This window comes from Ostrinia furnacalis, unplaced genomic scaffold (assembly GCF_004193835.3).
Source record: "Ostrinia furnacalis isolate ACB-3 unplaced genomic scaffold, ASM419383v2 OfSCF3149, whole genome shotgun sequence".
Taxonomy (NCBI): domain Eukaryota; kingdom Metazoa; phylum Arthropoda; class Insecta; order Lepidoptera; family Crambidae; genus Ostrinia; species Ostrinia furnacalis.
In genome coordinates this window covers 77,631-90,544 of record NW_021133388.1, presented here as the reverse complement: position 1 = coordinate 90,544, position 12,914 = coordinate 77,631, and the positions used below count along the sequence as shown (strand labels likewise).

Below are 12,914 nucleotides of genomic sequence, written 5' to 3'. Positions count from 1 at the left end.
AGATTAGAATATTTTTCCTGAGTATTTTAGATGCTTATTCCAGAAAGAAAGACTTAATATTTACCCATAAATAAAATATAAACGGTGTACCGTTTACTTCGTAAAGCTGGTTTTAGAATCGCGCTGACCGCTCGCTGATCGTCGGCGCTGACAAATCAAAATGTATGTAATTAAAGGGAACGTTCCTGAGTGACGCCGATCGCTCGGCGCCGACCCTTCAAACTTAATGATAATATTTTACTAATGACTAATATTATTAATGCGAATGCAATGATCGTTTTGCAATGACCTGAATTATATACATTGTCGGTAACATAGTCAGGCCTGGCTCACTCCGCGCGGCACATCCGATAGTTACCTACAGCGAAGCGCCCCGCCGGCGGGTATTATATCAGTCGAGTGTCACGCGCGCGCCCGTCAGGACGCTGGCGTGCGTTGTATTATGATTATAATTCTATGATCGAAGTATTATTTAAAAATGGACATAAAGAGAAAGAAATATTGTGCGGCGTTCGGGTGTTTAAATTCGAAAAGAAATCTACCGGATTTATCTTTTTTTTTTCGCTTCCCAAAGATGCTGAAAGGTATGTTGGCCATGTAGGTAATCAATAATTCTTAGGATAGTATAGGAACCTAACCTACTATGACTACTGCTCAGAATGCGTTCGTTCGTTTCAGCCAAATGACGTCCACTGCTGGACAAAAGCCTCTCCCAAGGTTTTCCATAATGAATGCATACTTACCTACATACGTACCTCATTACAAATAAGTAGATTAATTATTTTTTCACTAGACAGCAACCCTAACAGCGTAAGAAGAGTTCAGAGGCACGCGATAGAAAGAGACAAAACTTGTAGGTGAATAAAATTGTAGGTACGTAGTGCTGTGCGAGCTGAATTCCACTGTATCGCGTCGTAGCAAGACTCGCATTTATTTCAATCGTCTTGCGGAGTAATCCTTCTGTACCTGTACTATTACTTATTCTGTGACATAGTCACCCTTTCGCGCCTAGTCTCATAGTGATAAAAAGTTGTATTTAATTTATCAGTAGACATAATACTTATCATTTTAGTGGGAACTGCTAAAAAGGTAGGTCGAGTTCACTATGCTTTTCTTTCATTTGATTTATCAAGTTTATTTGTGAGTTCTCATCCTAATTATTAACGGCATGTATTTAAATGATATTTTTAAAATCTAAATGGTCATCTATTTTAATGATTGATCCTCTTTCTTTGAGACCTAAAATAAATGAAATCGATCGATATGTTACGGTCAAAGTGATAAATGTGAAAATTATGAATAATCGCCGGTTATTATGAATAATTACCGCATTGGTATTGGTATGATTTGGTTAATGTGATTAATATGAGGTCATTTATGTGTGTATAAAACTAAATAGGCGGCTTAGGGGTGGCCCAAGGGCCACCCCCGCCGCACCTTAACCTATTTTTCACTTTAAATCAAAACAATTTGTTATAGGCATCATGGAAAAGTAATATTATGCAAGAAACATTCCAAACTCATTATGCCAAATTATATTAATATATGATATCAAAACGTTCAAAAGTTTGGCTGTACACGAGCATGTGGGTACACAAGATGTTGTTCTCTTTTATGAAATTTGTTAGTACTAAGGTTGAATTATTAAATAATCACTGTTAAATGTGATTAATTTATCACTTTTACCGCGACTGTCGGTAATTATTCATAATAACCGGTTATTATTAATAATTTTCAATTTATCACATTAACCGTAACAGATATTTTAACCTCTTTTGAACTACGCAAAAAAAAATTGAAATGTAAAAATTATATCTGATCGTTACTTGTTGGTCCTCAAAAATAAGAGAAATGAGCACCAAATATTTAATATTGTGATACTTTTTTAAATAATTCGATTTGTACAAATATTTTTTTTGTATAAATGAAATAATCTTCAAAATAATTATGTTATAAGGTACTTATTTTTATTAAGTTGTAGTCAAAGGAAGGAAACTATTTAAAGGCTTGATGTTCAAAGATTTATTTTTTATTAAAAAAGCATACTTAACACGTTCACACTGCGTTATCGGGTCGAATTGACCTTAGGTGCTGGATGCGTTGGTGCGGGATGGATATATTCGGTCTTTTCGGTAGTACGAAAGATAACATATTGTTTTGCAATTGTTTCGTCAAACACAGTAAATATTTGGAAAAAAAAACTTATTAGGTCCTTACGACCCGATGTCGCACTAAAAGTACCTAAACAAATATCGTTTAGTGCTTTTATCGTGTCTAATCGACCCGTTGACAGACTTTATGGTCACTGATCACGGTCGAGATTGGTATACTAAGAGAAAATCAACCTTGCGATTTGAAAAAAAAATAAAGAGGTAAAAATTATGATGTCGGGTTCAGGGATGACAGAAGTAAGTAATTATTTTACATAGCGCCTCTAGTCCCAAACTAAGCAAAGCTTGTAATTTAAACAAACATGGCAATGTACCATTCTGCTTGCTTATTGGCCGCTAAGCGCTTGGCCAACTCAGTACCAATCAGACGGACGATTGTCACTCAATCACAGAGTACCGCGTAAATTAAAAGATATTTTTTAATTAACCATATTAACCAATAATATTTTTAGTTAGATCAAATATATTTTAAAGTTAAGTTATACATAGATCGAAATGTATTTATTAGGTGATCAATATTAAAAGGCAAACTTGATATAAAAATCATCAAATTAACAAAATTAAAGATCAATAACTAAAAAAAGAGGATCAAATATTATTTTTGTTTACCAAATATTAAAAGAGTATGTTATTAAACATAAATATTATGTTACCTTAAATGAAGATCATTCATAATTTATCCGTAGATCAACTAATATAGACCCAATAATTAATATAAAGATAAAATATAAATAAATACATTATTTATTTTTAAAAGTGCACGTACAAAAAACATCAATTAGTTTTTAGAGGAACAAATAATGTAATATTGTCCCTATTTAAAAAACTAGCGGCCGCCCGCGACCTTTTACGCGTGGATCCTGTTTTTTTCCCACTAACTCCCGTTCCCGTGGGAATTTTGCAATATCCTGTTGTGACTAAGCTTTAAGTTTACTAAGGTACCTGCATGCCAAATTTCGAGCGTCTAACTTAAGCGGTTTAGATTTTTCATACAAAAGGATTTTCCCGCTAATTCCCGTTCCCGTGGGAATTTCGGGAATCCCTTTCTTAGTGCACCTCTACGGTACTTAAGCTACGTCCCTTCCAAATTTCAAGTGCCTACGTTTAGCCGTTTAGGCTGTGCGTGATATGTCAGTCAGTCAGTCAGTCAGTCTCTCCTTTTATATACTTATTTAGATTTAGATAACTCATTTGTTACAATCCTAATGTTTTCCACATTGAGTAGGGTGACCTGACCATATCGGTTTAAGTACTTGACCTCCCGAGAGTTGTGAGAGATAAAATTAATTTGAAAGATGTACCAAATACAGTTTATGTAATAAACAGATACTACAAATTGTTAAGCGGTTTCATTAAGTCCCGATAATATTGGTAGAGGACATGGTAACAGCAAAGAAGAATAACCAGTTATTTATTAGGATCACTCAGTCCACACGTACATAAGAGAATATTGTTTTACACTGCTATTTTGTGCTAATTTCCTACTACTTCATCAATTTCCACCTTTTTAAGACCTTGATACAATCTACTACCCATTCGCGCTAAGTTTGCCGGTCCGTGGAATGCTCGTCCCCTCCCCCAACCGCGATTAAACGCAATTAGTTAGCGATTAAACGCAATTAAGTGTCTTATTTTACGCAAATACACAATTTTTATCAATATGAATAAATAAAAAATATTTTCAATATAGTTTCCTATAGTTATAGACGCTTTCCTTCGAGTGACGTCATATCGCCAGCGGCAAACTTATCGCGAACGGATAGTAACCAATTTAAACTCATTATTTCCGTTTCACTAATTTTTTTTTTCTTTCAGGCATAATGACTCTTGCCACCATAACGATTCTTCTGCTGGTGGGTTTGCTCACAGCCGAGTGTTTTACAGTCGACAAGAACTGGTTCAATGAAAACTCGGTCGTTTACACCGGTGAGAATGAGATCACGAAGATATCTGTCCCAATGATATTTAACTCCATGAAAAATGATGGCAGTTTTGACCTCTACGTCTTCTTTATAGAAGCACAGAAGGGGCTGTACGTGTTAAAGAATCAGAAAGTCACTAAGCTTTTCGCAAACGGGGCAGATGTCGCCGAATCTTCGAATGGCACCGTCTACTTGGCAGCAACAGACGGCATTTACACCTTCAACGCTGAAAAGAATACAGCAGAGAAGTACGGATCTTTGACAGACAACGTCATCAGCATTGCAGTGGCTAATGGGACACAGGAAATCTACATCATAACTAAAGATAAAGTCCTCTTTAAAGTCACTGATGAAGGCAACAGTAAAGTAGAAATTACTGAAGTTAAAGACGCGGTTGATATGGTGTTCGATTTGTTCAGCAACCTGTATTTTGTCGACACCAAAAAGCAGGTATTTGTCAGAAGCCATGATGGCAATGTGACTAAAGTGACGGGGTTGCCAGAGAATCCTTCAGTTGTAAAGTTGTTCAGAGGTAAAAGTTATGCAGCACCTATTTTTGTTGACGACAAAGTGTACGTAGTTAATTTCGATGGAACCACTGAGTTCCATAATACGACCTTCTCTATTTCACCTACTGCTGTATCTTTTGAGACCTGTTTGTTCCACTTAGCACGCAACAAGAAAATATACAAGTACGGGCTATGTGGCTAATAAAAAGTTACAGCAATTAGTTTCATTGTTATTTAATTTATATTAATAACATTTATACAACGTGCTCCTTTTGTTTTCCGGAAAATTTAGGGGTGTATTCTATAAATAAAAACTAGTTAAAGAGTCTTAGGAATATGTGTTTTTAAAACCATGTTTTTGAAGATATTGTGGATTCTAGATTTAGAAGATACCTAGATGATTTAGTATCATCAATTTAGTTTTTTTTTTCAAAATTGTCACCTAGTCTTTTTGTGCAGACTTTTTATTGATAAGTGTGTGTATGTAAATTATGAATTATTTTAGTGAAAAATTAAGTTTTTAAATAATTTCGTATGAAAAAATAAGTCGAAAAAATTTTTTGAATTTAACAAAAAATGTAATGCCATTCCATTTTTTGAAGTGATCTTATTAATACCCTAGAGTTCCAGGAAATCAAAAAGAGCACGTTGTATACGTTGTTTTTTTAATGTAGGTTATTTAATATTTAACTAAGTCTCATAACGGGTATAATCTTAATTTTTTTTTGACAACTTAAGTTATTAGTGACTACAGTTTTGTATTCATTGTAATAACAATGTATGTATTGTGTATTCTTTTTTGTTGTTGTTTGAATTTACTATAATGTTATATTAAACTTTCTTGTGTGATATAATTCTTCTAATTTAATTTGACATAAAATATGAATGACAAAATCTATATTTGCATGTAAAACAATGTACTTTTTCATTCAATGTAGGTACCTACAAAATGTTCTATTTTCAAATAGATATTTTTTTATCATTAACTTCAGATTATTAAAGTAAAAGTTTAAAATCGCAATTGGAAAGAAAGTAAGAAAGCAAAATAAATACACTCGGCGTCAAATAAATCGCACCTCCCGCAACAATAACTTTAAAGATTTTCTTCTGACACAATCATGGTGCCCCACCAATATTGGTGTTATTTTAAAGCCCAATAAATAAACATAAAGAAAAACACATTACATTTTTTTTTATAAACAATGGTATCATAAATGTGACTTGAAAACGTGCCTCACTTTGGGCACACCTCTGGGACCAATTAGATCATTTTCTGTGGTTATAAAACCAATCAGTGATCTCACGTGTCCTCTTTAACAGATGGATAAAGGATGGATATAGGTTAATCCCAATTTAACAGCTTTATAACCATAAAAGTTAGCTCAAGCGTAACTACCTGTTGCTTTATAGTAGGCGCACACCGTTGATTTTTCGTCGGCCGATAGTTTAGTCGGGCAGTTGATCAGTATGGGCAATGGGCATGTATGGGAGTGCGCACACTACGCCGATTCGATTTGGCCGATTCTACATACAAATTAAAATCGGGCACAACTATCGGCCAACTAAAAATCAACGGTGTGCGCCTACTCTTAAGAAGAGACACTGTATCCTTCTAAAGACACGTTTTTGGGGAAAAAACCTTTCCTTTAATGAAATGAAGTTTTCTAAACTTGGCTTTCAAATGGTACCAATCATGGAGGGAAGTGGGGATGTATACGTTTAAAACTGCTTGTCGCAGGAGGTGTGATTTATTTGACTTCGAGTGTAGTTGTTGGGTATGAACAGCCTCAGTAATTCATTGAATAAGCCAGTCATGTTAAGCCTGCCGTGTAGTAGTTTGAGGATAGAAACAATTTGTTGCATAGACCTCCTAACTTCCAACGAGTTGTACCCAAGACACCCAATGATAAACGACTTGACTACTTAAGGTCCTATGTCCCCTAGATGGGGCAGAGGGCGTCCACAACAGTCCTCCATCGCGTTCGGTCTTGAGCTTCGCGCTTGATCTCGCTCCAGGTCTTACCGATTTTCTTCGCCTCGTCTGCTACAGTGCGCCTCCAAGTTTGCTTGGGGCGACCACGTTTGCGTTTTGTATTTTTTGCATAGTGATGTGATGGCCCTTAATGCTAAGGAGTTGGAGAATAATTCTTAAAATATTTAACTTTCAGGTTTACAGGTTATTAAGGTGAGCTCATGATGGAAGGTAAAACTTCGTAGGTTAGGTGATACTTTTTAGCTGTCGATATTTCAAGTAAACCTTACACTCAACATGGAAAAATATAGTCTCAATGTACTTAGGTACTGTCCAACTCAGGTGGCAACAACAAGTACTAGTGCTCAAGCTTAAATTAATTAAGCAAAATTTGTATGGGATAACGTGATTCCTTCGTCCAATCTACTTACTTCAAAATTTGCATAAACATTATTTAACAGAATTAATGGAAGACGTGTTTCGTATTTTATTAAAATGCTTCCCCTAACTATGTTAAAAAGGGGTAGAAAGTTATTTTACTGGTGATTTGCTTCAAAGTTGAAATCAATCCCTCCGTTGTGCATTTTTGATGGCCAGTATATAAGGGTTCCTTTTCAGGACTACGGAACCCTAAAAATGGTAAATGAAAATGATAAATAAAATTAATGATTTATATGCATTTGAAAAGTGTTCATTTATATAGAAAGAAAAAATAATTTATTTGGTTCCAACACAGTTTAAAACAATATCAGATACTATTTGACAGAATTTATTGAACCAAAGTGGCACCCAATCAATTTGGGCTTGGGCATGTACAGTTGCTGTTTGTGTGCGTGTGTGTATGTGTGTTGGTCTCTGTGTGTGTGTCCACGTAGATCAAGCAGCTGTCAGGCGAAGTAGCAGTAGCCATATTAAAGGAGTTGAAATTTGCGAATTCACAGGTCCCATTAAAATATACTCTGTACATGATGTTGTCTATAAAAAGAGAGACGCTCATACTACTACCGACACCATTGATCAGCTTTACAACTGTAGGATTCTCTGGCAACCCCTTCACTTTAGTCACAATACCATCAGTGCTTCTTACAAAAACCTGCTTTTTGCCGTCGACAAAATACAGGTTATTCATTCCATCCAACGCCATCCCAAGCGCGTCTTTTACATTAGCGATTTCAACTTTACTATTTCCTCCATCAGTAACCTTATAAAGGACTTTTTCTTTAGTTATGATGTATATTTCTTCTGTACCACTAGTCACTGCGATGCTAATCACGTTGTCAGTCAAAGAACCGTACTTCTCTGCTATTCTGTCTTTAGCTTTGAAGGTGTAAATGCCGTCTGTCGCTGCTAAGTAAACTTTGTTGCTGTTGTCCATGGTGGCGGCGATATCAACTACATTTGTAAGAAGCTTCGTGACCTCACCATTCTTCTCCACGTACAGTCCCTTTTGAGCGTCAATATAAAATAAGTATTTGTTATCTGTATCCTCGTTGAGGGTCATCGAGTTTATTCGGGACAAGATAGGGAACGCCAGTAATAAAATAAAAGAAACTTGGAATGTTATCAACCGAGAGACTGGTAAAGTAAAACCAAGAGATAATGACTTTTCTCTCAAAGTTCACGATAATTTGATATCTGCAGATAAAGATGTAGCGGAAGCTTTTGACAATTTTTTTGGGAATATAGCTTCAGCAACAACTGCCAACTTAAAGTCATCTCCCTCCGAGGCCGAAGAAATATTGAAAACCCACGTGACACCCTGTGACTCGCACTTCTCTTTTAAACATATTACTCCATTAGATATCACTAAAACTTTTAATCTTTTAAACGTAAAGAGTACAACTGATATCTGGGGCATCTCTGTCAAGATAGTCAAACACATTATTGATATAATTTCCCCACAGTTAGCGATAATATTCAATAATTGCATAGAGAAGGGAATCTTCCCCGACCTCATGAAACATAGTAGACTAATGCCATTATTTAAGTCTGGTAGCAAAACCGACCCTGGCAATTATAGACCCATTTCTATCTTGCCCGCTCTGAGCAAGATTTTTGAAAAAATCATACAGGAGCAACTTATGATTCACTTTGGCTCTAATAAACTGTTTCATAGTGAACAATATGGTTTCACCAAGGGTCGTTCCACCACCGATGCAGGGGTTGCACTACTTAAACATATCTTCGAGGCTTGGGAGAATTCTCAAAATGCACTAGGGGTCTTCTGTGATCTCTCAAAAGCTTTTGACTGCGTAGAACATCAAACGCTAATTCGCAAACTGCACTATTATGGGGTAAAGGACTCGGCTTTGGATTTAATACAATCCTATTTAAACTTTAGAGTTCAAAAAGTTGACATAAATGGTGTTTTGTCTTCTGGGTCACCTGTGAAAATGGGAGTTCCGCAGGGGTCCATTCTGGGTCCATTCTTGTTTCTTATATACATTAATGATCTACCATATTTTGTTAAGGACTCTTGCGAAATCGTGTTATTTGCTGATGACACATCTTTGATTTTTAATATCGATAGAAGTAAAAATAACTTTGACGATGTAAATAATGCACTAACAAGAGTTTTAAGTTGGTTCACTACAAATAATTTACAACTCAATGCAAAGAAAACAAAATGTATAAAATTCTCTTTGCCTAACGTAAAAACAGTTAGTACTCAAATAGAACTTAATAATAATGCAATCGATCTGGTAGACTCTACTGTATTTCTGGGAATTACCCTGGATTCAAAACTCCAGTGGGGCCCCCATATAGAAACTCTGGCGGGAAAGCTCAGCTCAGCGGCTTTTGCAATAAAAAGGATACGGTCATTAACCGATGTTTCAACAGCTCGCTTAGTCTACTTTAGCTACTTTCATAGCCTAATGTCATATGGAATCATGCTATGGGGCAAAGCTGCAGATTTTGAAACAATATTTATTTTGCAAAAACGTGCGATAAGATACTTGTATAAAATGAAAGCAAGAGCATCCCTTAGAGAATTGTTTAAAGAAATTGGCATTCTCACGGCCGCTTCACAATACATCTTAAACTGTATTCTATTTATTCAAAAAAATATTACTGAATTCAAAAAGAAAAGTGATATTCACCAAATTAACACTAGAAATAAAAATAAATTGGCTATACCCGCTTTTAGACTTAATAAAGTGTTTGCCACTTTTATGGGACAAGGTATCCATTTTTATAACAAAGTCCCTGATAAATATAAAGAGCTACCGTATAATAAATTTAAAGATATAGTTAAAGATCACATGCTTAAAAAAGCCTATTATACAACTCGAGATTTTCTTAATGATAAGTCATCCTGGGAGTAGGATTATGGTCCTCTCATGCTCGCACTAAAAAGAATTAAAATGAAAAGTAATGTATAAACTAATAATAATTTCTCAAATGTTATAGTGTCATGCTTCTCAATCTGGACTGTTACTTAGCTTTATTATTATTTTTTTTTTTTAAAGAGATAACTTGGAATTGTCATTCTCACTAAAATGTCTCTGGGGTGGTGGCGTAGTGAGGCGGGTCGTTACATTCCCTCTAATATGGTCGAGTGAAGCGATGGCTGGTTCACTCGTCATGTCTGTGAACAGGCGCTGCTTTCGGGGACTGGTCAATCCAAGTTATTCAAATTTATGTATGCGAGTCATTTCTACTAGTATCTTAATATGTAAGTCTAGATATTAGCACGTCACTACCTTGTTTAATATACCACGCAATCTTGTATACCCATTCTTATAAGATACACCATACAAGAATGCATGGTAAATTCAGTGAACTGCTCCTGAATCGAATGTACCTACTACTACTATTTATATTTATTTATATTAACCGGCAGACAGTGGTGACTGAGTTTGTTGCGGCGCTTCTTCTCAGCACTTGCCAAATGTTGGTCTCGAAGCGCTGGTAGGGTAAAAAGATTATGAGACATGTAGAGGCTCCTTAAGAGCAAAATGACGATTTGTAAGAACTATTTATTAGTCTAAACAAATAAAGAAATTTTGACTTTGACTTTGACTTAATGGGACCACGATCTTCATAATATAATTCTTTCGCGGGTAAACCACTGCATCTTCATTGTTAAGGTCATTGTTGACGCTGGAACTGTGCACAGCTGTGACCAAGCCCACCAGCAGAAGAATCGTTATGGCGACTTGTGTATTCATTATGCCTGAAAAGAAGCAAAATCTTAATTAGAAGAAGAATCAATTTGTAGTTATTGTGAATGTATTAAAGTCAAGGAAAAACAAGGTGGATAAGTGTAATATTTAAGAAATTGCTCCGAAATAGGTTATTTGTTTAATAATTGCAATTGAACTTTTTTTATGGGACTTTTGAGATGTTCACCTTCTAACTAATCTGAATAAAGTCACGAAGTCAGAAATTGTGTTCCACGTATTTCCCTATATTTATAATACTTTATTGAGTGGATTAAATGTAATTTTAAATAAATAAAGAACATAACGACTTACCTTTTTAGCAGTAGCCAAAGTGATGAGGATTACGTGTGCAGACGAATTAAATACTAAATTTTATCACTGATAACGATGTCATCAAGTTTTTTTTGGGGGCACGGAAGTGTCCCCGCCAAGATGAGCCGTGCGAAGAAGAATCTTTTCTCGAAGCATTTCGTCGGTTTTTTGGGTTTTGGGGTTACCTCCGCCATATTTATATTTTGTGATATGGCCACATATCGAATAACAAATGATCGAAAATCTAAATATCGAACACGTATCATCGAACTATCAAAATATCGAATTTACAAATGATCGAACGTTCATAATATCGAATTTACAAATGATCGAACGTTCAAAATATTGAATGATTGAAATATTGAAAATCAATATTTTAGAGGTTTTAATTAAATTTCATTTATTATTATTGTAAATAAAACATAATTCATATACACATTTTTTTATTTCCCACTTTAGGGTGCCGTTAGTCAACAAGGAACCCTTACCTCCATCTTCCTATTAACTATAGTGACATAAGATCAACTTTCAATATTTTAATCATTTGTTTATTTTGATGGTTCGATCATTTGTAAATTCGATATTTTAATCGTTCGATGAAACGTGTTCGATATTTTGATTTTCGATCATTTGTTATTCGATATGGCGGAGGTAACCCGTTTTTTTGGACCCTCATAATTTGGTTTTGAATTTTACCAGATTTAAACAATGTTCTCGGGATATGATATCAATAGTAAAGTTATGCATTATAAAGTTTCAATTGCATAACTCTTTGGATTTTAGACCACAGAGGTGTGTAGAGTTAGAAACTTGAGATCTGATTATTTATTTATAGTGTGAGCCATGAAATGGTCTAAATCTTGGCTACATTTTACATAAAAATATATTTCGTAGGATTTTATTATCATTCAGACCTTTGACACTGAATCGATTATTTTTTTATAGATTTACCTGTTTTTTACCGTCAGACAAAATATCACCTTGTTATGACGTGACTATGATACAGTGTGAGTCACGTTAAAGTGTACATAATAATATGAAAATAGATGAAACTAGACCTATTTTTATCGACAAAAAAAAGGTCAAAAATTTTTTGAATAAAAACCACCGGTTATAGGGGCATTTTTTAGAGAAATTTATTAAATAACCAAAAAAAACACGAATTTAAAAGCAGATTTTTTTCAAAAAGTATCATTTTTTATTATTTGTTGGCCTTTTTTGTGTATTTTATGTATTTTTTTAGGATTACTAATGTTTGGCCAAAAAACGTTTCCCAAATTATCACATGGCAAACAACGTTTCGCAAATTTTCATTTGGCAAATTCTCATTTGGCAAAACAACTTATTGCAAACTTTTAATTCGCAAATGTCTTTTTTGGCATATTATTGTTTAGCAAATTATTGTTTGGCAAAGTATGTTTTGCCAAATGTTTCATTTGGCAAAAATATTTCACGATAAATTATTTACAAAATAATTTGATTGGTGCATAGAATGGAATACAAATTAGCTTGTGCTTATTATTTTGTTTAGTGGGTAGTTAATATAAAATTTGTTCTAAATTTATTTTCATATTTCATTATTTTTATCGAAACTAAATGATTAATTAACAATAGAGGTGATTCTAGCGCTCGGCGGCCGCTGCCGCGGCACGCTTCGCTCGCCTTCGCGCGTTAAGGGTCACTGTTCTAACCTAACCTAACCTACTATTTTCTGCAAAACCTACTTTCGCATCCATACTATTTTCTGCAATCTCTTTGTTTTACATAAAATTCTTGTGAAAACCATGATCATTTGCCTTGTGCTTTGATTTGTGGGTAACGGTGGGTAAGCATGTGAAGTGTCAATTTGACCAAATAAATTA

General features: G+C 34.8%; 2 protein-coding genes across 2 annotated transcripts; one reads left to right on the top strand and one right to left on the bottom strand.

The window, feature by feature from the left end:
- The first annotated feature begins 1,024 nt into the window (after positions 1-1,024).
- On the top strand, positions 1,025-4,907 carry LOC114357431 (uncharacterized). Its single transcript, XM_028311039.1, has 2 exons — positions 1,025-1,089; positions 3,987-4,907. Exon 2 carries the CDS (start codon positions 3,992-3,994, stop codon positions 4,802-4,804), a length of 813 nt encoding a protein of 270 aa, XP_028166840.1. The 5' UTR covers positions 1,025-1,089; positions 3,987-3,991; the 3' UTR covers positions 4,805-4,907.
- Positions 4,908-7,268: 2,361 nt separating this feature from the next.
- LOC114357437 (uncharacterized) lies at positions 7,269-11,143 on the bottom strand. The gene is made up of 3 exons (XM_028311048.1): positions 11,053-11,143; positions 10,599-10,751; positions 7,269-8,080 (listed from the first exon to the last, which is right to left on the bottom strand). Exons 2-3 carry the CDS (start codon positions 10,744-10,746, stop codon positions 7,368-7,370), a joined length of 861 nt encoding a protein of 286 aa, XP_028166849.1. The 5' UTR covers positions 10,747-10,751; positions 11,053-11,143; the 3' UTR covers positions 7,269-7,367.
- Between the last annotated feature and the right edge of the window lie 1,771 nt (positions 11,144-12,914).